Raw genomic sequence first — 25,043 nt, forward strand, 5'->3', positions numbered from 1 at the left:
GGCATAAAAAGTCCCATTAAAGTAAGGCATAAAAATGTCAGTGTGTGTTAGGCGAAGAAATTAATCTGAAAGCGCTGTCCCAGTTACCACAGAGTCTAAGAAACCGAATGTGTAATTTTCACAAATGTGAAAACAAAGGAACCATCATCATGTTGTATGAGGTGAAGAGTTGGTCAGTGGCATTTGCACCCAGGATCCCCTCATCTCATGTCTCATAATCTGTCCATGTTCATCACATGATTGTAGCAAGATTCATGTGCTAAACCGTCATTATTTATCTTTGTCCAGTGTTGCACAGATCCCACCTTCTAAAGACGAGATAAAAGCCCTGAGGGAGTTTAGTGTGAGCTTTCAAGCAGCCAACATAAGTGACAAGAAACTCAAACCAACGAAGAACAGGATTTGGCCTGATGATCCTGCACCATACATAATGTGAAATCTGAAATTTTACCTTTACTCTTGAAAAACATTAGTTTGACAAAATAATCTTAACTCACATTCCCCTTACTAGCTTTTTCCAGACCTTTCACCCACATATTGAAAAGGGCAGATGACAACAACTGTGCAAACTCCATTTGCTGATCAAGACTGTGAGATGTACTTCAAAGCTGTGGAAACAGCTAGTTAGTAAGTAATAATGTAGATTGATAATAATATTTAGTTCACTAAATATTTTTTCAATAACTTGAATGACACAGTAATAATTATCTTACATGATCGACAATATATCACTGAATTTTCTTTTATTTTAATTCTATTTACAGCATCTTCACAAAATTCTCATGATAACATGTCACAGAAATCAGTGTAATGTATCTTAAAACATGATTAAAACCCAAACTGATAGCAGTAACAACTTTCAAGTTAAAAGTCAGGCATGAAAACATCAGAAAATATTTTACATTCATATTTTGCATGTGAGTGAGAACGTTAGACGATGACATAACGAAGAGAGGGAAAATGTTTAAATGCTTAATTTGTAACATTAAAAAACAGAGACCATACATGAGGAAAAAACAACAACAACAAACAAGATAATTCATACGATATAAAAACATGGTCATTCAAAACAGGGCAGCCAGCAGTGACAGATACAGAGAAATTGTGCTGTTTGCTTAACAGTACCACAAACTGAGGAAAACAGAGACCATGTTCATACAGTATTTCAGCCTTACAATCTGTTCCTATCACCAGTCCACTCTCTTACACTGACGAGGTTTGTTAATGAATTAAATCTCTGTCCAAAGAGTCCCTGAGAACCAGGAATAAAAGAAGTTTGAGTATTTTTCCATCACTTTCTCAACATCCTTCGTCCACCGTCAGCTCCTGCAGCTGCTCCTGAACAGCCTCCAGCTGCTCTGTCTGGTTCTCCTTTTCTTCTGAACCCTGCTCATGTTTCTCTGCTTCTTCGTTTGTCGTTTGCTCCTCCAATGCTTCATCTTTTAGCTTCTCCTTCGCCTTTGGCTCTTCACGTCCGTTCTCCAGGTTCTCCGAGCTCTCAAAACACCCTGAATCCCTCGGCTCCTTGGCGTTCTCCCCAGATCTGTCCTCCTCCTCTGGCTCTGACTCCTCATCAGCTACATGGGACAAAGACAATTATACTTTAATACAGAGTATCTCAATACTTTGTATTAATCCTGGACTAGATAGAGGCGTTTTCATCTTGTTTAGCTTCAGAAACTTTAAACCTGCAATAACAGGTTTGTTTGGCCACTTGGGGGCAGCAGTTGTGAACTTGACAATGTCACCTTTTAAGTAGCTATTTCTAGCTACTTCTACTTGTTAGAAACTGTTATTTACACATCCAGCACTTACAGAGCAACGTTATCATTAATTCAAAGATTTGGGTGATAATTGTTCATCACTATGAGCTACAAATTTCACATTTTCACATTGTTTTCACATTGTCATGCTTGATGCATTGTTATAGGGGAATGGTGTTTCTCATAAGTCAAAGCACATTTTCCTCTTTGATTAGTAAAATGAAATTAATGTAGTGATACATACTAGATTTACTACTAATAATAGTGTATAGTAAGTCATAAGATGTCAGAGTGTAGTAAGGTGAAAAAAACTCATAGTATGGTAAGACATAAGATGTCATAGAATAATAAAGCATAAAAAAGTCATAGTGCAGACAGGCAAATCATTAAATTAATGATAAGTCTGGAGAAGAGACCGGTCGAGATAACAGGACAAAGTTGGATGTCTTACAGGCAACTGAGCACAACTGTGACCTCTGAGTGTAATGCTGTGCAACTGAGCCATAAAATGTTAATTATGTAGCTGAGGCAGAAAAATATGATGCCAGCATAAAATATGCCCCAAAGACACATTTTCACACAGACACTAAAAGTGACTGAAATTTGATCAGCAGTACCTAACTCACTTTTATTGAGATATTTTCTTAAGATTTGATTGAAATTCTGAATTATATAGGTATTATTGCCAGCCTGCAATATCATTATGAAAGATTATGGGTATTGCAGTTTTACAGTGTGTGAACCTACAGTCTCTGAGCAGTTCGGTGGCGTTCAGGATCTTGGAGCGCTGCTCTGGATCGGTGATGTTCAGCTCGTTGAGGTGAGACTCCTTCAGTCCTGCAAAGTCCTCTAGGCTTTGGAAACCTTGCATGGACAGCAGAGAGCCCAGCTCCTGAAACAAGAAACAAGAACATATACACAAATGACTCTGACACTGAGAAACATAAACAAAATCATGTAGCAGGCTCTGTCAGTTATTTGCTGCAGTGTAACAACATGCTGGATTATCAGAGGGTATTCTACCATCAGGCCGATACTGTCCAGCACCTCCTCCAGGGTTTTGGGTTTGGATTTGGCTCGGTGGGTCTTGCTGTTGCAGCGTCTCCTCCTGGCCGGGGGGGTCTCATCAGGCAAGAGGTTGACGTAGATGAACTTGAAGGAGCCGACTTTGTTGTTGAGCTTTCCTGTCCAGGTCCCAACAGGGGGCTTCTCAATGATGTAGATAATGTCTCCTTTCTGTAGGAGAGATGACGCATGAATACCAGGATTAGGACACAAGACACAGACGAAAGTACGAACAAATGGAGGTCGTTAAGTGTTTTATTCATTTTCAGTTTAAATGAAACTCTGAGACTAAAAAAAATCCGCTCTATCCCATTGGAGCTAATTCGTTGCTTGTTGAACCAACATCTCCCCAATTACATTTACAGACTGAAGATACTGTGATTATCACATGCACAGAAGCATAAAAAAGAAACTCAGAAGTGAAATGTAAATGAGCAAATGGCTGAATGACTAAATATTTTAATACTCTTTAACAGAGTTTTCTAATTTCATAATTTGCTCTGGAGTAGCAGTCACTACTACTAGTCATGTTTTTTTTGTTCATTAATAATAACCCCCCCGAGACTCACTTGGAGTTTCAGTGACTCCACATCATAGGGGCTGGGAGTGAAGTCAGTGTGGACCACAGCGCGACCACAGAATGGTCCGTTGTAAGGGACGCCGTTCTCCTCCAGTCTCATGCTGTCTCTCTGGCAGTATCCACTGTCCAGGCTCTGTCTGTCACTACCTGAGGAGGACAGATCAGAAGCAGGGTCAGATTCATCCTGAAATTGCCCCCACCACTGCAGTTTAAAATGTTTTGAATTATTTGGCCTCTATGTCCTCACATTTTCAACACAGTGTTAAATATCTACATGGGAATAGACAGGTGGGGGAGGGTGTCAGTGTGTGATGAGTATAAGAGCCATGCTGAAGGGACCTCTGGTTTACACTTACTGCCTGAGAGCTGGCGGCTGATGGGGCTGGGCATGGTGTCCTCTGACCCCGTGGAGCACACGGATGTCCTCTGTCCTGCACTCAGATCTGGAAGCCAATCGGCAGAGACAGGAGACAGCTCCTCACCGCTCTCTCCCTGGAGAAACAGAGGTTTCATCTCTTAGTTCACCTGATCGACTTTTATCACAGCAGGCAAAAACAACAGTTAATACATATTTCATGTGGAACTCCAAAACTGAAGTAGAAAATATAAAAAATATAACTAATAACAAAAAAAAGAAAGAAAAAAGGAAATAAAAAGCTAATAAATAAATCTTTTGTAAAGTATGGAGATCTGTATTTGTATTTACATGCATTTCATTATCTAACTAACAATATAATTTATTGATATATTTATTTTCAACACATTTTTTTTTTACTACATTTAGTCAGTTTTGGGGCTCCATGGAAACTTCAAGGACACATCAGGAGAGCAGGTTTTCAAACTTCATATATCAGCTCTGGTTTGCCTCCCTGTTCACTTTAAACTACAGCAGCCTCATAATTGATAAATCATTTGTTATTTTAGAGCACTGAACTGAATTGTACCCAGCTTTGGTAAAAGGTCTGATCTAAGGAATCAGCAGTGGTGGAAGAAATGTTCAGGTTCTTTATTTAAGTCAAAGTAGCAACACAACTCAGTAGGAATACTTCATTACAACTAAAAGTACTGTTTTGAAAATACTGCTTGAGTAAAAGCAAAGTAGTATTATCAACAAACTGTATTTAAGTATCAAAGTAAAGTAAAATTAAGTCAATACAAATAAAATGCCCTAGTGTTATACTATTATTTGTTTTGAGATTGCTGATGCCTTAATGTGTAAGTAACATTTTGCTGCTTAGTAAAGTAACTGGTAACTGTGGCTGTCAGATAAATGTAGTAGAATAAAAAGCACAATAGTAGCGGAACTGTAGTGGAGTAGAAGTATCAAGTCATGAAATGGAAGATAAGTAAAAGTAAATACAATGCCTATATTTTGTCTTAATCTTTTTGAGTAAATGTGCTTAGTTACTTCCCACCACCGTCATCCAAACCATTGTCTCACTGCCTTTGCTCTGAACCCTGCAGTTCATACATTTGTCCACTAGATGGAGACAAGTTCAATCTTTTAGTAACAACAACATCTCTCTGTTTCAGGAGTACAAGTGTCTCTATAGATGTCAGGTGTATTTTTTTTGCAGCAATGCTCAATAGTTCAAATATATATATTAAATACTATTTCAAATTTGTAACTGTATCAGCTGTGACTGTTTACATTCTGTGATCTTCATACATATGTTCATCAGGTTACTGTCACTAGTGTGGAGCTTTTGTAAACTGTCTTTACCCCCTCCTCAGCCAGAGCCTTCTGCACCATCTTGGATGTTTTGCGGGTCATGGTACGTGAGATGACGTTGCGCCATTTCTTGCCCAGTTTGCTGCCACTTTTCACGGCTTCCTCTGCTGTTACATTCTCTGCCACCTGAGATGAGAGTACAAAAATCATCAACTATTTCACAACAACTTGCAGACAGGTGTTTGGAGATATTGTGCAATCTTATTTAAAGGCAAGTAAAGTGTGAGTATTTCACAACTACAAAATTGCAGCTGACATACATAAACTGTGTCACCGCTGTCAAGAATTCAATTCTCACGAACTAGAAAACCTAGACTTTGTGGTAATGGGGTTTGCATTCACACAAACTGCTACCCACATAGTCACATGACAGACATTCACCACATGGACACACACATGATCACATTTGCACTGTTTTGCGGCCAGGTGCTTGAACGCACAGTTTCTGATAGCGCTACCTAACGTAACCCTGTCCGCAGCCAAGCTCTCATTACGGGGCTGTGGGGTCTGTAATCACAGCTAATGATGTTTTCAGTTTTTTATACGATGCAGTTGATCAGGTAGAGGTGATTACACTGTAGCAGAGTTTATCCTAGCTGTTTTTGTTTTTCAGTAATCTGATCTCAAATTATGTTGTTCAACTTTATGTCTTCAAGCTTTTTGTGCACTTGTAGACTCTTCAGATCATGTTCTCCCTCATAACTCTAGCATAGCACTGCCTTGAAGAGAGATACTGTTTATCTGCAGGGTGTAAGATGCAGTAACCAGGCACACAGCTGAGACAGAGATGGATGTAACAGTTGAATTCTCAGCACAGATTTTGATGTCTGAGTTAATATCTAGAAATAATAATATATACCATTATATGAAAAATGTTGAAATTCTCTGGGGGAGGACCCTCACTTACTTCTGCAACTGTCTGTATGACGCAGAGGCTCTCTGCTTGACTAGCTCACACTAGAGGACATCCTGTCTGCATGCTGTTCTCATCTGGGCTCTGTGCAATACTTCTCGGTCTAACTTCCTCTCTTCTTCTGTACTTCTTACTTATTTATCTGGCCAACTTCCACTCACAGTATGTAGAATGTTACAGGGAAGTTATTGAATTTCTGTGAATTCAGTGTTAACATTAGCACACGCATGCTCCAGAGTGAATCAGGAAGCACACACTGTGCACTTATGATAACTGATAGTAATTTGCGTTTGACCTGGGTGCACTCTGGTTTCTTTTGGGCTGTACGAACTGGCATGACGAATGAGGAACAATGTTATAAAATATCTGAAGGAACTGTCATGTAGGAACTTAAAACACAAAGAGTTTAGAAGACATCTACTTCTACTTCTCAAAAAAAGCAATGTACTGTAACTGATGTTTTTGTGTATTTGTATGAGTCTGTTGGAGAGGAACAAGTCCAACTTACACCCTCCTCCAATGTGAACTCCTTTTCTGACGCAACAGGAGAGGTGGGTTTGTGCTTCATAAAATCCTTAAAGCTGCTGGACCTCTGCAGGGTGAGCTGTAAACACACAAGGGATTGCTTTATTTAAAATCATAGTGACCAAGGCTCAGAGGATTATAATAAAAACGACTCCATAACTAACAACAGCAAAAGGCCTGCATGATGTTACATACAGCAGTCAAAAAGGCAGTAAACAAAAAGGCATCACCAGAAAAATGTCAGACACAAATCAGTCAGTTGTTTGGTGGTTTTGAATGCAACATTGATAAAGTTGAACTCAGGGCCGTGCACACACAACATGTTCTTATCTATTTAAACATGTGAACAGAATGAATCTGCAGAATGGATTTTCTAAGGAGGAGAAACTGCCCGAGTCACTCCTCACAAACTTGTCAAAGATTAAGTATTGAATGTAGGTCAGTAAGTGTCTGCATGTTGCAGATGGTGCTGTAACTGAAACATTTTATAAATGGAGTTGAGCAGTTAAACAAGTATCACAAGGGAAATGATGTGTGGTGACATACGAGAGTCCTTGTGATAAACATGGCACACATGGTTACAGGAAAGCCAAAAAGTGTAAACACCAGCTCATCACTTAAGGTTAATGCTGTGTCAGTATAAAGACACATGAATCTGAAAATGGGATAGATGGGTATTAACTTACTGTAAAATTATCTATTCTGAATTCTAAGTCTGGTACAAGGCTGCAACTAAAGATTCTTTTCATTATTGATGAATCTGCCCATTGTTTTCCTGATTAATCTATTAGATAGATAGATAGATTGATAGAAAGATAGATAGATAGATAGAAAGATCCCCAAGGGGAAATTCATGTGTTCAGTAGATCATTGGTAATAGCAGGCCGAATAATAACAGTTAAAAATAAATAAACAATAATGATTAAATTAGTCCACTTCCTTTGGCTGAGGTGTTATACAGCCCGATGGCAGTGTGAACAAAAGATCTCCTGAACCTCTCTGTTCTGCAGCGCAGCGAGATGAGACGTTTGCTGCAGCTGTAGCTGCTTCTCTGTTCTGCCAGACTGTTGTGGAGAGGGAGGTTGGTATTTGGTATTTGGTATTTGTTTGGTCAATAAAATGTTAGAAACTAGAAGATGACCAAGATGACGCCTTAAAATCTATCCCTTGTTCGGTCCAAACAACAGTCCAAAACCTGAAGATATTCAATTTACAAAAATCTCAGAACTGAGTGGGTTGAACTGGGAGATGAAATAAACAATTAACTATGAATATGAAAATAGCTGCTGATTAATTTCTGTCAATCAAATAATTATTTAATGGACTAATCCTTTCAGCTCTAACCTGAACGTGACATATGCATATGTCTAAAAATAAGACTTTTTGTATAATTTTCATATCTTTAAGTTTCTTGTAGCTCTGGTGGAAATTCTTTGTGTAATTTTCCATATAACTACATCTCACTGTGCATGATCTTATCTCAGCTCATCCTTCTCGATTCTAACCACAGGAAACAGGCAAAGCTTTAGCAACTGCTGCAGCCAATCATTGCAAACATCCAGGCAGCGCTAGTGACTGATGGTCTCTGCCCGTGTCTAACCTGAAGAATTAAAACAACAGTGCAGCGAAGGGAGCAAGTGACCTTTATTATGAAGCTGTTTGGTAAATAGTTTTGGTAAATGTCTGTTTATCCTGCCACAGTTCACCTCCCTTAAAACCCACAAAGCTCTCAGATAAATCAATCCTCTATAAATGCTGATCATGTCATGGAACAATGATGTTCTCCAGCCTTGATTGTCACCGATGATGATTATGTTAGAAGATGATTGCTGAGAAAGCCAATGAGATGTGTAATGACAAAGCGTGAATTAAACCACGGAGGGAAGACGTGGATGGAAAATAAGGGCACTGGTGTCAAGCGTAGGAGGCTCGGTCTCATGTTGGCAGCTGGAGACGCAGGCAGCAGAAGCCACAAAGTCTGTTCTGACTCAAACTACATCTGCAGCAATGATTCACCCCACCAGAATAGAGGAACTTTACAGAAAGAGTACAAAGAAAGAGTTGAGGCTGTTAAATTAGACGCATGAAAAATCCTGTTTTAGACAAAAAAGATCTTACTGAGCCTTAAGTTGTGTGAACATTTGTGCGTGTGGGTTTGTTCAGCTTCACCACAAAGGTTTGCACTAATTTCAGCTGACATCCTGTGTTGAAAATATGTGCACACAAAGACAGCCGAATATGATGTTCAACTGCAAACGTTAAGTCTTTCAATAGTTTGACAAAAAACCCCTTTCATAATCACAGTTTACATATTTACATTTATAAAAGCAAATTCGAATATATTAACTTTAACTTTACCCTGCCTTCCTAAACAAAGTGATAAAAACTCAGCTCACCTTCTTCTTCTGCACCTGCTCCTTCTCTGAGGCATTCGAAGGCCTTCGCCTCAACATCTTCCACCGTGGTCCTCAGATCTCTCTGGACAAACAGCTGTGAAAAACCTACACCGGTCTTAATCAGTGGCGGTTTCTGTCACTGTGCTCTTATGGACACAGATAAAAAAAACAGAGGAAGGCAGAGCTGCACTCTGCTCTAGCTCAACGAAGTGCACAAGCTGAGAGGAAGTCACGTGGCCACACAGAAACTGAAGAGGCAAACCCTGTTTTTGGTGCTTAGGTTTACACATAGGCTAATGGGTTTGTTACATGTATTTCTCAGCCTTTGCGTCTTGCAAACTCTCTGTGGCTCAAACTGAATTGACACATAAAACAGTTCATGAAATGTCATCACAGCTCAATTCTGGAAGTTACTATGGATTAGCTGATCAAAAAAAAATTAAAGTGAAAACAGGTATTGCTTTAATATGTGAGCAGCTATTTCAAAAGCATGTCATCTGTTACGACAGTGTCACAGCTGTAATGAAGAGTTGTATTACAACATTTCTACTACAGACGTAGTTTTGACTATGAGCAAAATTCTGAGGCAAAGATCTCTATCATGTTCTGTTTAGTCAGAACTTAATTGTTTAGCCATCGCTCTCAAACGCACACATATTTGTAATTGCAACTGAAGTGTGGAAGTGAAAGACTTCTCGAGATGACATATTTAGAAAACTCAGTAACGGCTCAGCAGCTGCACCAGAGGCCTGCTGCAGCAACAAGAGCCACAACAACATCACAAACTGGTGAACAGTCAATCCAGCTCATCCAACACAAGATCTTCATATGGAAAAAATGGTTTCTGCGCACAAGTGAGTTGTAAGGCCAGACACCTACTGACACACAAAAATATCCAACAGACAATTAAGACAAAAACAACCCGAATGACTCACAGAAACGTTTGTGCTTTTGAATGTACACTCTGTCAGTAAAGGAGAGGGAAGTAAAATTTAAGTCAAGTTAAGCTTGTTATTTTGGTTGTAGCAAACCACATGATAAGAGGATGCCCTATTTTAGTTTCCTGCCACTTGGCTTACAACAGTCTGATCTGTCTGCAGATCTTAGAGGGATGAAAATGATAAACAAAAGGTTGACTTTGATTCCGCTGGAGGTTGTCAAATCTGTATCTGCAAAGTAACTAGTTACTACAGCTGTCATGGAAATATGGGGGAGTACAGAGTGCAAAAATCCCTGTAGGAGTCAAAGTCTAATGCAGTTCAAAATGCACTGAAGTACAAGACTTATCCTTCTATGGAGTCTTCTTCCATTAGTACTGCTGAGGAGCGTTGTATTCAGGTCTGGCTCCCAATTTTGTTTATATTGTTGTGCTTAGGCACAAGAATGCCACACATGATAAAAGCAATTGCCATCATGCCAGTGATTAACAGTTGGTAGAAATTACTTTCCACCACTGCGAGAAGGACACTGATTACTGGACATGACAAATATCTTTGACAACAACATGTAATGATGTAAACAGTAACTACATAAGAAAAGTATAAGGGATTTTTGTTCACAGAGAACTATGATCTCACATTTGCTGTTCCTCTTTGAGGCCCCTTTACCTCAAACCTGACACAGTATGAATAAAAATTTTTCTAAAGGCTATTCAGCTTTCAGTGTGTGAGAGGTTCCTTCATGTGATTTTGGTGACGCACATTTGACAAGAACATGCAAATGCTACAGAGTTTTTGCATTAATGTAGCAAATCTGCCATTTTTTGTTAAATTATTATCCATTAAATAATTATATTGGAAGTTATATCTAAGTTCTATCTATCTATCTATCTATCTATCTATCTATCTATCTATCTATCTATCTATCTATCTATCTATCTATCTATCTATCAGTCAAAAGGTAAAAGTCATGTGTGTTAAAGTCAGTTAGAAAGTCGAGTTAGAAGTCTTCTAAGTCTAAAAGTGATCAGATTGATGACCCGAGTACACCACTGTATTTCAAAGAGTGTTACTTTAATAAAATAGAAATTATATCAGCTGGTCATACAAATGTCCAGTTTAAAAAAACAAAAAGCTAAAACATCAAAAATCACACAAAAGATAATTTTTAAACTTTGAACGCCACAATATCAGACATTTATTCACATAGTTAAATTATTAAACAAATATATCCTTTAATTTAAAAAAAAAAAAAAAATTTAAAAACGATTGCAGTGCATCTCTCAACCTGGTATAGCTGCTCAATAGAGACTGCATAGGGGTAACATCAGTGTGCAACTCTGCTGTGGATGGAGTGAATGCAAGAAAGATGGAGATGCTCAGACAATATTGTGGAGGAGAGCGACGGCCAGCGCAATGAGGGTCAGCGAGGAGGAACAGATGGATGCAGAAGATCCAGACGCCATGAAGGGCTCAGTGTTTTTGAGCATCCAGTCCTTCTCCGCGTGAAGTTCCTGTTTGTCCAGCTCAGGACCCACCAGCCTGCGGATCGTCTCGTAGTATTTATTCAGCCATTGAAGCTGGAGAGGGAAGACAGGACCACTCTCAGTGAAAGTCAGAAACTGGCCTAATGATTTTCACTGCTGGCAAATAAAAAACAAGTATCTCTGTTTAACTACAGGTTCAAAATTAGGAGTAAACAATGGACAACATGCAAAAATAAACAAAAGCATATAATAATCCTGTATTTTCTTGTTCTAAGGTTAAATACATTGTTCCACAGGGATCAATACTTGGCTCACTTTTGTATTGTGTATATTTTGCCCCTTCAAAAAATACAAAATAAATTATCATGTTATTCTTTACATAAATAAAAGCACTAATACTGCATCACAAGTAAAAGTTCTGCATTCAAACTCCTATTTAAGTAAAATGATATACCGTAAGTATTATCAAGTAAATTATCAAAAGTAAAAAAAACCTCAAACCTGTTGTGTGCATAGATGGCTGATGTGCGCTATAAATTAACTGAAGTTGAGGAAAAAAGATAAAACTGAAATTCTGCTAGTCACCGAAAACACGACAGAGTTCCCCTTTCTTCTTAAAAATGATACCGTTTCTTTACAACTACGGTACAGAAATATCTCATTTTATCTTCAGGTAAAAAGAAACAAAATGCAGAAGTTAAAATTCACACGTGGTTTTGTTTTCATCCAAACATGTTTTGATCTCTGAGCTGCAGAGAAACTCTGAAGCTCTGAAGTGTTAAAGGGGGATTTTAAGAGGAAACCAGTGCTCTTAATGCAGGGAAATGAAAGACCCGGTTGATGTCACTCTCTGTTATACCCAAAGGTATTTACAAATTAATACAGGAAACTGATTGTAGTACTGGTGGAGTTGCATTAGCTTGTTCAGTATGCTATATAAGTACCTCCCTTTTAAAAAAATGATTGAATTTCCAGCAAACAAGCAATAATCTTTACAAGAAGTGGATTTATGCAGTAAGATACTATTTCTTACCTGTTCTGAGCTGAGGAGAGAAGTGTCGATCAGCTTTTTATCGTATGGAACCAGTGACACAGTCTCAAAGGTCAGAAAGTTATGACCATACTGAAGGAAAGCAAATCACACGGAGGCAGACGTTATTCACAAAGTAATGATCTTGCTTTGTTTATATCACACGTGAAATGGAAAAATATTGTCATAAATGTTCTGGCTTGGTCAACCCCTCCGCAGATACCTTTGTCTGGACGGGTACAGTCACAGTAACATCCTCAATCCGGATCCCGAAGTCATTCTCCTTGTAATATCCAGGTTCTTAAAGAAAACCATCATCATTTTGTTTTTTTACATTCTAATATTTGAGACATGAAGATATGTGAAGCTGATTCTCTTTAAAATGATCATGATGTCTTTTGTGGGTGTGAATTTTCTTCTTTAAGTCTCACCTATAGATGTGAACATGCCTGCTCTGAAAGGGATGTTGTTGCCCTGAAAGCCAACTGGCCCTGCGAGAATATGACAATATTATATTATTAAAATACAGATTACATCACTGAAAACTAAATGAAAACAAAGTTAAAAAAAACCTTTTCATTTGTCTACATTCACGCTACACTTGCATTGTTACATGGAACATATAGAAAGTAAAAGGAGCCCTACACTCATGAACGCCAAAGTAGTTTCCAACACCATGACCTGTGCCGTGGCCGTAGTTCAGGCCCAACTCCCACAATGCCCGGCGACCGAGCATCTCCATGTTTACACCTGTTGATAAACAGAAGCCACACAGAGAGCTCAAATCAAACACCCTGCTGCTGATACAGGAACACGTGAACTGAAACAACGATGCCGAGCGGAGAAACAGCGCTCTCTAGTGGTGAAGCTGGGAAAGGTTTCAGAGTGGAGTCTTATTTCAAACATGCGTGAGTGTGTCATCCCCACCTCTCGTCCCTGAGGGAAATATGGTTCGAGATATCTCAATGTTTCCCATGAGCACTCGAGTGAAGGCCTCCTGTGAAGCGAGACAGATAGTTAATGACTTTATATTCTATATCATTCCTATGTATCAGTGTACTATTATCCTTGTTGTTATACCATCCCATTATACTACATACTACCCTATATGTATCTATATACATAACTAACTTTTGTCACTTTAAAAGCACATTATATTATATTATATTATATTTCTGTGTAGATATTTCATTTCATTTTGATTTGCTGCTGTAACACGTAATGAGGTTGGGGATAAATAAAGTGTCATCTTATCTTATCTTATAAAATTAAAACTCCAAGTTGAGTAATACAGAAAAACTCCACTGACGACTGCAGTCTAGACATTAGCCATCTCTTGTGTTTTGACAAATAAAATGTGAATATCTCTTCAAAACATTCACGCTCTCAATATAACATTGAAAGTCTTACCTTTTGCATTGCTGTGGGGGTTCCCCAGTGAACTGTCCGAGTGATGTCAGTGGTCCCGTCTCTAATAGTAGTAGTATTGGTAGTAGTAGTGAGAGACAGGATGATGCATTCGAAATGCAAGTGATGTGAAGTGAAACTGAAAGAGAGTGTGAGCAGAGTGTGTTTTTTACTCACAGATACTGGCCACCAGAGTCGACCAGGTACATCTCATCAACTGTCAGCCTCCTGCTGGTTTCTTCTGTTGGGCTGCAACACAGACAAACAGGAAATAACAGCAGCACTACAACTCTCTGACGGTAGTTGCAGAGCGCTCAAAGAACAGTGTTTGACTTTTAGCCTATTAGCTTTTACATTACTGTCGACCACTTTCAAGTGTCTTTAGAGGCATCTTTGGTGAGCACACAGGAAATGAGTAGCGAGAGTGAGGGGGGATCACAGTCAGAGACAGGGTTCATCAAATTACATTTAAGACCTTTTTAATGCCACATAGAACGATATTTAATCACCTTTTCATGACCATATCAATCAAAGAATCTCAGAAAACCAGTAGGAACAGTGAGGCCTACAACTATTTATAAAGTAGATGAATTTATTGACATTTGTATCATATTCATGTCAGTACTTCCCAGCCTTTTATAACAATAGTTCCTATTAATATAATTAATCAATTAATGGATCCAGACCGTGACAAGAAATATATTACCAGTGTTGAACTTTGATTAACCTTTTTTGATTGAGTCTTTTTCAAAATGAGAGAATACGAGTTAATCTTACCTGTAATGAGCAAGAGCAGCATTGGGTCCACTTGCAGAGATCGTTTCAAAGCTCGGGCCTCTGCTGTCATGCTGTTTGCTGTAATGATGTTTATATTAGCTGTGAAACTCTGGCTTTGTGACGGTTACGCTCATATGTTGTGATATATTTTCTAGTTTCTTGAGCATTCGCACTGTATATCAGTTCTCCTCCGTCTTGTCCATTTACACGTGCGCTCACCTGCGACACTTATTGACGTAATCTGCAGCAGTCAGCTCAGTCTCCTTCCCCTCGGGCACAGCCTTCTCCAGCCACATCAGCAGCTGGATGACGGCGACCGCATCCCTCACCTGCAGAGAGCCACAGTGACACGCGGACTGAAAATCAAGGTGTGTGTTTACTGACGTGTTCAAGCAATCAGTGAAAATGATTCATTAATGTCCCACAGGTTTGACAGTAAAGACTGATTAATGAATTTCTGTAAAAATAATGGTCTCATATAAAAGTGTTAGATCTGGTTGACGAAGATTAAAAGATTCATATTTAACAACCACAACCGTTTCTTGATAAGTAATTATGCAGTAACTGTGTGGGTGTGTGCATGTACATGGTGGTTGGCTTGTGTATAACCTGAGTGTGTCTGTGTGCACGTGACATACATGAGCATCCCTCAGGATACGCTGCTCAGTCTCATCTTTCACGGCTTTAGTCGTCAACACAGGAGAGTAGGAGCTTGTCATTAGTTTGTCCTACATGATGCAGAGAAAAAATAATAATTAATGCAAAAATTATATATACTGTAATACTATGTATTGCTGGAGAGTCCTTGTCCTCTCTTTTACCCCCCCCCCCCCCCCCCCCCCGCAAATAGGATGGTACTTTTGGAATTTATAACCGTTATTTCTTTCTGTGCATTTACTTCTAAACACCACTTAATATTTAGTTACTGGAAGCTTCGATTCTAAAAACTGATTATGCAGGTTGGTGACCTACTAATATATAAAACATAAACAAGCCGTTAACACAACATTGACATATTATCACCTCGTTAAGTTGTTACAGTGAATGTGTCAGCAAACATTTCACATCCTGCAGATACAGAGAAACGTTATTTTTCCTGCAGAATTTCAATCCTCTCTCTTAGCTCCGTTTCGAGCTTCACCATCTCCCCATCCGAGGGAAATATGTGGTTCGTTAGCTGCTAAATGCCAAACACATACCTCCTTATTATGGTATCACTCTGCTCCCTATCCAACAAGTGTGTTTTCATACGATGGGTGGGCTTAGCTGGTCAGCTAAATCACATTTGACTGAATACATTGATGTAACCGGCCCTGTGTTTAAGATGAGTCATCAAAAATATTTGTAAGTTTTGCTGGAGAAGAATTTATCATGTAACAAGAGATAAATTAACAATTTATAACAGGAACACAGAACTTGTAAAAATGTATTTTTCGTTTCTCATCACACAGTTCTTTGATTTATTGTTTATTCACTTTAAAGATTTGGATTTTGTCCACAGCAGATTTTTAATCTCAGTAGCTGCCAACAAGCAGTGACTCACCACAGCTGCCTTAATTATAAAATACAGCCACAGCACAGAAACACGAACAGATATTGCACTTGATGTACGCAGTGCATTTCATTTAAGATAAAAAAACATCTTTATAACACCATAAGAGGATGAAATGATGCAGTAGAGTATATTATGAAATAGAATATCTGCATACCTCTGGGGTAATGATCTCATAAAGTGCGTAGTTTGTGTACTCTGTGCCGATCCACACTTTGACCCCTGGCTGGGCCACATACTTCTTTAAATCCGCTAAAACACTGTCGTAGCTTTTCAGCTGCACACAGAAGGACCCGTTACAGGAGGCGTTCAGGTACACCTTCAACTCCTCTGTCACTCTGTCCGTGTGGAGAAAGAGCCTGGTAGATTTAGTAGAAAGGAAAGTACGAGAAATGGTTTATAAATGCTGCATGTGCATATACATAATATGAAACACTGATAATAAGTTTGTGTCTTGTGTGTGTGATGGGAGTTACAGAAGCAGATACACTGTTGAGTTTTGAGGAAAAACATTTGAAAGGAATGTGATGTGTTTGCATGTAATCCCTGAAAAATGGACTAACCAGATCTGATCCATTGTGAGCAGTGTGTAGGAGTAGAAGAAGGGATTGTATGGGATGTCATTGCCACGCAGATTAAACAGCCCTAAAAAAAACATAGACACACAGCATGCCTGATTGTCGTCAGCAGCAGCAGCTCGCACATTCATTTACATCATCTGATGGTTGATTTTGGTTTTGTATTTGCAGGGCGCCTTTGTGAATGAGAGCTTTGCTCTCAATTGATATTCCCTGAATAAATAAATAAAGAATATTACTTACACCCAGAGACTCTGTTTGCATCTAATGTTTGTGTCTGATGTACGTGACTTTTTCTGTTTCCTGTCATTGAAAACACACTCACTAATTCTGAAATCAGATGTCAGGAAAGGTATGAAGCCCAGCAGTCATCCTGTGTGTCATACGGAGAATACTTCTGAATAATACACTGTTGGTCAAGTATACACTGCTAAAATCCTGCTTCATTACCTGCTTAAACCAGCTTTAATCAAATCAACCCTATTTAAAAGTGCAAAGTTTGTATAGCTAAGTCTTTATACTTCCTCCTATGTGTTATATGAGTACTGCCCATTCGTCTGTTTGCTATATTTCAGATTATCTGTTATAATCCTTCACATCAGACTTCAACTCTTCAGGCAACAGTTGTGTTTGTGCCTTGTTTTGTTGTGTGTTTTTTTGTAGCGTACTGTATATTCAGAGCTGGCCTGAGGCTTAAGCGAGCTAAGAGGCAGTGCAGAGCCCTGAAGCTAAATGGCCCACAAAAGAGAATGAAAAAGAAAATAAACAACTGGGATTATTTTTCAGACATTTTTGAACATATTGTGCATTGTAGCCTACTTTTTTTCTTTTTTTAAACTGTATCCTATTGTAATATTATCCATCTCCTTATTTTATTTCCTCATTATTATTAGTCTGATTGATTTCATGTTGCAGATTCAGGTTCTTCTTTTCATTACGGGTGATAATGTTCGCATTTTTTAGTCATGTAAATATTGTGAGTGGAACGTAGTTCTGTACATTTCAGTTAATTTCATCTCATCTGACAAAAGTGAATGTTCAACCAGACATTACTATGAACTGCAATACATTTCCATATAGAGTAAATTTCAGCAGGTTCTACAAGCTTGGGTTACTTACAGGCTGTTTCATCCAGCGCTGACAGAAGAAGAGCTGTGGGTTGGTATGGATTGTCCCTCATCTGATTCCGTATCTGGTCCACTTTCACCTGCCAGGACCTTTCTGCAAAAACACATTTTACCTTAATTTGCATCCACATGACAATAAACACTGGATACTCATTTGTGTTGGTTTTTTATTATATATCTTCACCATAATTCTTAAACCTGTGCTCACTGATTATTAAAGCTGAAAACACAACACTGACATATTATGACTTCATAAAGTTTTCATGGTGAACTTCTTAACGAGGAGTTTCCTAATGACCGTGGATGAAATAATGAACAGGGTCCCTGATAGGAGGGGTGGGGGTCCTTTTACCTGTCCATTTTCTCAATATTGCTCCATGCTATTTATCTATCAATCAATCAAGCAGTCAATCAGACTTTATTTGTACAACACTTTTCATACGTACAATGTAACACAAAGTGCTCTAGAGAACAGAAGCAATAAAAAGAAAACACAAACACACATACACACACACACACACACACACACGCACACACACACACACACGCACACACACACACACACACACACACACACACACTAAGGGATAAAAACACTACTATTATATAACAATAACATGATATGAGGAAACGCTATCATGAATCTCATAAATTTGCACAGATGAAACATGAGACTGGAAAGCAAAGATAAAGATATGGTAATAAAGATAAAATAATAAAATAATAAAACAGAGCACATGTATTGCAGTGAGTAAAACCATAAATGAAAGGTAAGATATTAAAATCTAGTGTTAAGACAAAATAGTGAAGATAAAATAATAAAATGAATAAAACTATGACTAAAAAGGTAGGTCTTGAGTTTGCTTTTAAAAATATGAACACATCCAGCAGATACAAAACAACACAATCATTCACTCTGACTCTTTTAGCTCTGTTACGGCCTCCACTAACTTCTGAGGGATGTATTTGGCCCATGAGCTACCAAATGTTTTTCTACGTTCACAAACTAGCCTCCAATTTTGTCTGTCCACCACTTGCTGCTGAGCCGGTAGCTACAGTGGGTTTATCAGTGTTTTTGCTCAAATGAGATAAAGGATACCAAAATGCTTCATGGGACTGATGGAAACTGTTTAGTCGAGCGATAATTCTCAGCGGGTTTGTTGCTAGTAGCGACGGCGTTCACATCACATGTTGTTTTTTTTTTTGACTCATTTGTCACATGAAAATTAGTGCAGCTTTAAGGATGTGAAAGGTAGTGCGTACTGTAAATGGGATGCCTCCTACTAAGTGCAGACACACATCAGTGCTTTTCCAGTAACTTAGACACGGCTTTTCTGTCGTCTGCAAATCGCTCATCACTTGATGGACTCTCCCCAGAGAGTCAGTCAAGTGTAAGAGCAAGACAGCATTTAGAAAAGACTTCCTTAAAACCCTGTATGTGGAATGCTTTTTACCTGATTGTAGTCAAATGTATAGAGACACACACACACACACACACACACACACACACACACACACACACACACACACGCCATTAGATTTATGATGCTCTCCATTTGTTCCATTCTCTGGCCATAAAGACTAATAAGGCCCATGGGCGTCCAGACAACTTCCTTATCTGGAGACTCTTCTGTTTTCTCTAAGTTGGTGTTTGATCTATCAGCCAGCTATAAAAACACGAGCAGGCTGTTTATGGCTGTGTTTGTGGAGCCGCTTGTTGCCCTCTGTCCAGTTTGCAGGTATTTATCAGCACAATAGATAAAGGGCACCACGGTCTACAGTGTAGTGTATGTGTGTACAGTAAACACACACACACACACACAGACACACACACACACACACAGGGAGACTCACGTATGACTCTGTCTGGCAGGCGGGTGAGGCTGTCAGGTGGGATGGGTGGTCTGTTCTTCCACACTTGGTCCACCAGGTTTTCAGGGATGGACTTGAGGCTGCGATTGCTGGACTCTAGATTGAGCTGGTAGTTTTCCTGTGTTTCTAATGGAGGAAATTGCAGACGATTACACACACTGAACCGAATCAATCATGGGTAAACAGTCTGCGTGGCGTCTAGAGGCTCCATCAATAATTTTTCCATCTACTTGGTGGAGCAGTTTATTGATGCTAATCTGGACTGACAGGAGGGATGCAGAGTAGAGACTCACGGAGGGAGAAGAGGAAGGGATCAAAGCCAATCTCGCCGCCCGGTGGGACCTCGGAGATGAGCCACTCTGCTACACTGCTGATGGACACTGGGAAACATCACACATGACAGACTGTGGTCAAGTTATTATCGACTAGAAGAAAGTGACAGAATCCAGCTAGCTACCTGCGGTGAATATCGTGATACATTGATTTAATACATCGTGTATTAAACCAAATTTGCAGAATTTGCTTTGTAACAAAATATGGACAGAAAGATTTAGACAATTAGTCAATAAACTACAGTAAAACTGGTCGTACATTATAGATGCTATTGATGAGGTTGTTGTGTTTCAGAAAACATGAATACTTTTTTGACTAAACTCATTATAATATGAAGGTTTAAAGGGGCATTAAGCAACTTGTTATACTGTGTATAATGACACAGTGAAGATCTGGTCTGTTACAAGATGCTTTGAATGAATGCGAGAAACTGTTTTCAATAAAAAACAACAAGAAACATATATCATATTATTATAGAAGTAAAGGCACATTATATAGTACAGGTGCATTACATAAAGTAGCAAAAGTAGAGATTGTGTCTGAGCTGCTGATGTTCAACACGCTGTAATTTGAAGCATGAAGCTGCCAATATTCTCAACAATGTTTAATGCGTCTCTCAAAACTGTAACTTCCCCAACACTGTTGGTGGCTCTCAGCCCCAAGCACATTTATTCCCACTGACCGGTGTCAGTACATTTGTTGGGGACTATTTTCAGCTACGGATTAATCCGGATCAATCTCTACGGAGCATTTACAGCGGCAGGATTTAAATCAACTACAGTGGCTGTGTAGGTGATGAAGACACATGTCTTCATTCTTCACAGACAACAGTTGTTAGTGTTTATAAAGAAATAAAGAAGAAGAATGTTTTCTTCAGTTTGGTCAGTTTGCATGTGTTTTCCTTGAGGTTTCTTTGCCACTGTACAAATCCTTGATAAGTGACAGGCGTCAATACCAGTCCTAAAAGTGAGTTGCCTTTTTAACTACATCAAACGTTGCTATGTGTTGAGTTTACTGATTAACGTGTGACCATCAGCGTCACACGTTCTTTGTCTCCGCAAGACAAAACATGCACTGACTGTAATTTGTTCCTAAGCTTTTTTTAAATCACGTGAATCCTGTAAGAAAATATGTGCAACGTGTGTCAGGATATTTTTAGACCAGCTCATCAAAACCACAAACATTTGATTGGAATCCATGTGTGCTATGTTGTCATAACAAGCAGGCACAATGTGAGCACTCCCCACCATCTTTTTCCAGCTCCCAGTTGCAGTCCATCTGTCTCTCAGCTTGAACCCAGTAGCGGCTGTCTGTCCACAGAGTGGCCTTGGTCTGAGTAACTACAGCAGTGCCTGGGGAGACAGCAGCTGTGTTATGGATGGGGCAGCAGTGACAGTGAATTACAAACAGCTATAAAATGTCAGTGTTGACTTAGGACAATTCGTGATGGGCCAGCTAATCTTGAAAAATGTGTGCGTGTGGGGAGAAACAGGAAGGTTGGAAAGAAGCAATGAGGAGATAGCGAAGTGGTGATGTGTGGTGGTTGTAAATCAGGGCTTTATCATTCCACTGTTGTACCCTCACATGAAATAGATACACTTAAGTAGCAACAGCTGCAGAAGTCCCCGAATCTGAATTTTGCAAGAATTGTGACTTTTTTCTTCATGGAGTTTGATGTAGGTCTGGTGTAAACTGTCATTCGTCTTTCTCACCCCCTTTCACCCGACCAACAGCTGAGTACAGAAATATGCACGATCATTAATTCTGTTCGCCATTACGGTCAAATTACTGTGCAAGGGTGAGTGCAGATGATAGAGAGGATGATACGATGCAGTGAGTGAAAGCGATGAGACCAAATGATCGAGGAGCAGGCTGTATGTTGAGGATGTGGGATGAAAGTAGAGGAGCTGCACGACCGCGGCACCCAGACGTAGGGAGTTGAGTCACTGGGGAGGGGGAGGAGGAGGACGAAGAGGAGGAAGAGGAGGAGGAGGCAGAAAGGGATTGTACCTGCGGAGCCTGTAAAGCCGGTCATGAAGGCCATCCTGGCATCACGTGGTGCGATATACTCGCTCTGACAGAGAAACAGAGTAGGTTACACACATGCATGAACACACACACACACACACACACAAGGTTTAAACCCAGATGAATTCATTATGACGGACGGCAGATGTACCAGGTGAGCGTCAGTGCCAGGGATAATGTAGGCAAAGATATTCAGGGAAAGCATTCCCTCTCGTAACTCCTGCAGCTGGAGAGTGGTATTTACCGCTGTGCTTGGGAGGTACTGCAACACACACACACAGACACACATATATACTTGTCTTACTATATTCATAGGGACCCATCATTGACATAATGTATTCACTACCCCCCTTATCTTAACCTTAACCATCACAACTGAAAGCCTAACCCTAAAACCAAGTCTTAACCCTTAAACAGCCCTTTAAAATTGTGGGGTCCCGTATTTTGGGAAAACTGTTGGACCCCACAAGTATAGTGGGGCCCCGGTTTTTGGATCCCATGAATACAGTAAAACAAGCCCACACACACACATACACAAGGGAGAGAGACACAGAGTGAGACAAGTCCTCAGATGTAATTAAAACCTGTGTGACTGCTGAGTCATCCCTTTCTGTATCTCCCACTGTAATCATTAACTGTTGTGCACGTGCAGCAAACCTTAACTGTAACTGTATAAAACTCATGCAACATGTTTCATAATAGGAAAGTCCTGTGTGACTACTTTAACTTCAGTTTTATGACTTAATTTTGGTAATTTTATGAATAAAGTGGATAATAACCCTGTCAATCACTGACAAAATCCTAATGCTTCCATCTTACCGGTGGGGACAGAGAGCAGTTCCTCTCAGTTCGCTCATATGCAACAGCACCAACAGTGTTTCCTGAAATCACAAACGCACAGTGGTAAAGTGACACAAAGTTGTGGCCGAGCTGAGCTACATGAGCACATTTTCAGTGAAACAGTGAAAACTGTTGGACACAGTGACAGTCAGTGTGACTCAAATCTCTGGATGTATGAGGACAAAAACTTCTGGTAAGTCAGACCATATAACATGTCCACATCAGGATGACCTGAGGAAGACAGATCAGATAATTCTTTCTACGACAAATTTCATGCAGAGAAATCCCGAGGAGGTAACCAACAGGCACGGAAAGAGCCCCCCTTCGCAAGCTATAAGTACTTTTATGAGACAGCGTGACATAAATGCATGAAATCAGACTGATTTTAATTGCAAAAGCAGACTGTACCCAGTCCACTGTAACCAAAAAAATGCAAAAATAAATAAACAAACAACAACAACAACCATTTTATACCACTTCGCAGCTTCTCTGTTCATCATGAACAATTAGAAACATTGATCATCACAGCAGCTGAATTAAAGTCTTCACACACACATCAGGGAGGATAAAGAGGAACTTTTTTACCTGCCAGTGCTGCCAGGGACAGAGACAGAGCCAGCAGCCAGCGGCGGGAAGGCATCTTGGCGTCACGACCAGATCCACACACAGAGCGGTTACAAAGCAGGTGCTCTGATGTGTATGCAGCGTATCTGAGAAAGTGTGTGTGGGTGTCCGCTTGTAAGTGCATGACTGTCCTCTCTCTCTCTCTCTCTCTCTCCCTCCCTCTCTCCGCTCAGCCACTGCTGACTATCTCCTTTCCCTGCGGCCCTCTGATAGGAATCCTGTGCAGTGGCTCTGAGGGAGGATCTTGAGAACATGACCCAAAATACAGCAAGTGAGCCCAACTGTCTATTTTTTCCCAGCATTTGAGTGAATTGCTCAACATCTTAGGCTTGGCCATTGGACAAACATCTATGCAACACATGTTTCTGATTTTAAAAAACAACAACAGCAACAAAAAAAAAAAAGGTTCATACTGATAAGATGAGAGATCCCAGTTGTACATGCGAAGAAGCTGCATTGTAGTGAAGAACAAGGACTAGGCTGTTTATTTCCAGAGCATGAGTAAGTGTGTGTGAGTGGAGAGTGTTTGTCTGTGGACAGATGTTGAATTTTCAGATGTTTGCACCTGAATGCATGCACGAGTGTGTGTCTGGAGATCCACAGATTATAAACAAGTCCTTGTAATCCTGCAGAGATTCCCATGGAGAACGTTTGTGCTTTGGGCATTTTTAAATCCTTGAATTCAAGCCAAACGTAGAATGGCACTTAGCTAAAAGAAGGACACGGACAAGGAGGAGGCAATATCGTTTGAAAACTGGGGCATATTTCAGACAGTCTCTCCTGGAAGACATTCATAGCGTTGCACTCACTCGGCTGTTCTCATTAAAAGTGACAGATGTAGCAAATAAAAAAAAAAAAGAGAGCTAGAGAGAGAAGTATGACGCCTGGCTTCTCGCTCACCTCCACGCAGCTGGCCGGCCTATCACTGTGCGAAGAGGGCGACTGCGGGCATTCATAAGATCACCCGGCCAATTAGTCAGTGCACAGGAACTGCAAAGCGTCTATGGAGCCTGAGAGCAGTGTTGTTGTTGCAGGTTTATTAATCCGTTCCACCAGATTTATGCATTTATGCTTGTGATTTACAGGAATCGCAATTGGCTGATGTGAATACATTTTTATTCGGTAACACCTCTGTGGATTCACTGGCTTTGATCATAACTTCAAAACCTGGCAGACCTCCAGATCAGAGATGGAGACTCGAGTTTGCAACTTGGACTCAAGTCACACTTAAGTCGCACACACAGTGAGTTGAGACTTTACTTGAGACTCGTCTTCGAAAGACTCGGACTCGAGACTTCTTCAATCTTTATTGCAGGATTGTGCGAAACGTACTGAACCGATTTGCACCGATCTTGTAGGAGGGGTGCAAAGGAAGGGCAAGGGAAGAACCCGTTACATTTTGGGGCAGATCCAGATCATTTACTATGACTAATAATTTTTTCCTGCATGTATTGCTGTTCAGGATTTTTACAACAA

At 39.8% G+C, this 25,043-nt stretch overlaps 2 protein-coding genes across 2 annotated transcripts; both read right to left on the reverse strand.

The window, feature by feature from the left end:
* Positions 1–726: 726 nt before the first annotated feature.
* On the reverse strand, positions 727–9,153 carry sash3 (SAM and SH3 domain containing 3). The gene is made up of 8 exons (XM_023398008.2): positions 8,975–9,153; positions 6,562–6,657; positions 5,132–5,266; positions 3,765–3,900; positions 3,398–3,555; positions 2,787–2,999; positions 2,511–2,655; positions 727–1,577 (listed from the first exon to the last, which is right to left on the reverse strand). Exons 1-8 carry the CDS (start codon positions 9,029–9,031, stop codon positions 1,300–1,302), a joined length of 1,218 nt encoding a protein of 405 aa, XP_023253776.1. The 5' UTR covers positions 9,032–9,153; the 3' UTR covers positions 727–1,299.
* Positions 9,154–10,967: 1,814 nt separating this feature from the next.
* xpnpep2 (X-prolyl aminopeptidase (aminopeptidase P) 2, membrane-bound) lies at positions 10,968–23,620 on the reverse strand. Its single transcript, XM_023398180.2, has 21 exons — positions 23,529–23,620; positions 22,923–22,984; positions 22,255–22,365; positions 22,086–22,149; positions 21,323–21,427; positions 20,036–20,122; positions 19,725–19,868; positions 17,863–17,964; positions 16,729–16,810; positions 16,323–16,524; positions 15,252–15,341; positions 14,833–14,942; positions 14,614–14,691; positions 14,014–14,085; positions 13,840–13,900; positions 13,357–13,426; positions 13,075–13,179; positions 12,861–12,920; positions 12,653–12,729; positions 12,433–12,522; positions 10,968–11,492 (listed from the first exon to the last, which is right to left on the reverse strand). The coding sequence occupies exons 1-21, from the start codon at positions 23,581–23,583 to the stop codon at positions 11,292–11,294; spliced, it is 2,028 nt and encodes a 675-aa protein (XP_023253948.2). The 5' UTR covers positions 23,584–23,620; the 3' UTR covers positions 10,968–11,291.
* Positions 23,621–25,043: the final 1,423 nt, after the last annotated feature.

The sequence above is a fragment of the Seriola lalandi genome, unplaced genomic scaffold, assembly GCF_002814215.2.
Source record: "Seriola lalandi dorsalis isolate HSWRI2012SDOR001 ecotype SW California unplaced genomic scaffold, Sedor1 jcf7180002054972, whole genome shotgun sequence".
In the NCBI taxonomy this organism is placed as follows: domain Eukaryota; kingdom Metazoa; phylum Chordata; class Actinopteri; order Carangiformes; family Carangidae; genus Seriola; species Seriola lalandi.

Coding starts and splice junctions, on each gene's coding strand:
- sash3 (XM_023398008.2), bottom strand. CDS start 9,031: ATGTTGAGGCGAAGGCCTTCGAATGCCTCAGAGAAGGAGCAGGTGCAG. Junction 5,267..6,561: donor AGTTCACATTGGAGGAGGGT/GTAAGTTGGACT, acceptor CTCTCATCTCAG/GTGGCAGAGAATGTAACAGC. Junction 1,578..2,510: donor CACCGAACTGCTCAGAGACT/GTAGGTTCACAC, acceptor TGTCCCATGTAG/CTGATGAGGAGTCAGAGCCA.
- xpnpep2 (XM_023398180.2), bottom strand. CDS start 23,583: ATGCCTTCCCGCCGCTGGCTGCTGGCTCTGTCTCTGTCCCTGGCAGCA. Junction 16,811..17,862: donor AGCGCTGGATGAAACAGCCT/GTAAGTAACCCA, acceptor TGTTTTTTTTAG/GGCTGTTTAATCTGCGTGGC. Junction 12,921..13,074: donor CTACTTTGGCGTTCATGAGT/GTAGGGCTCCTT, acceptor ATATTCTCGCAG/GGCCAGTTGGCTTTCAGGGC.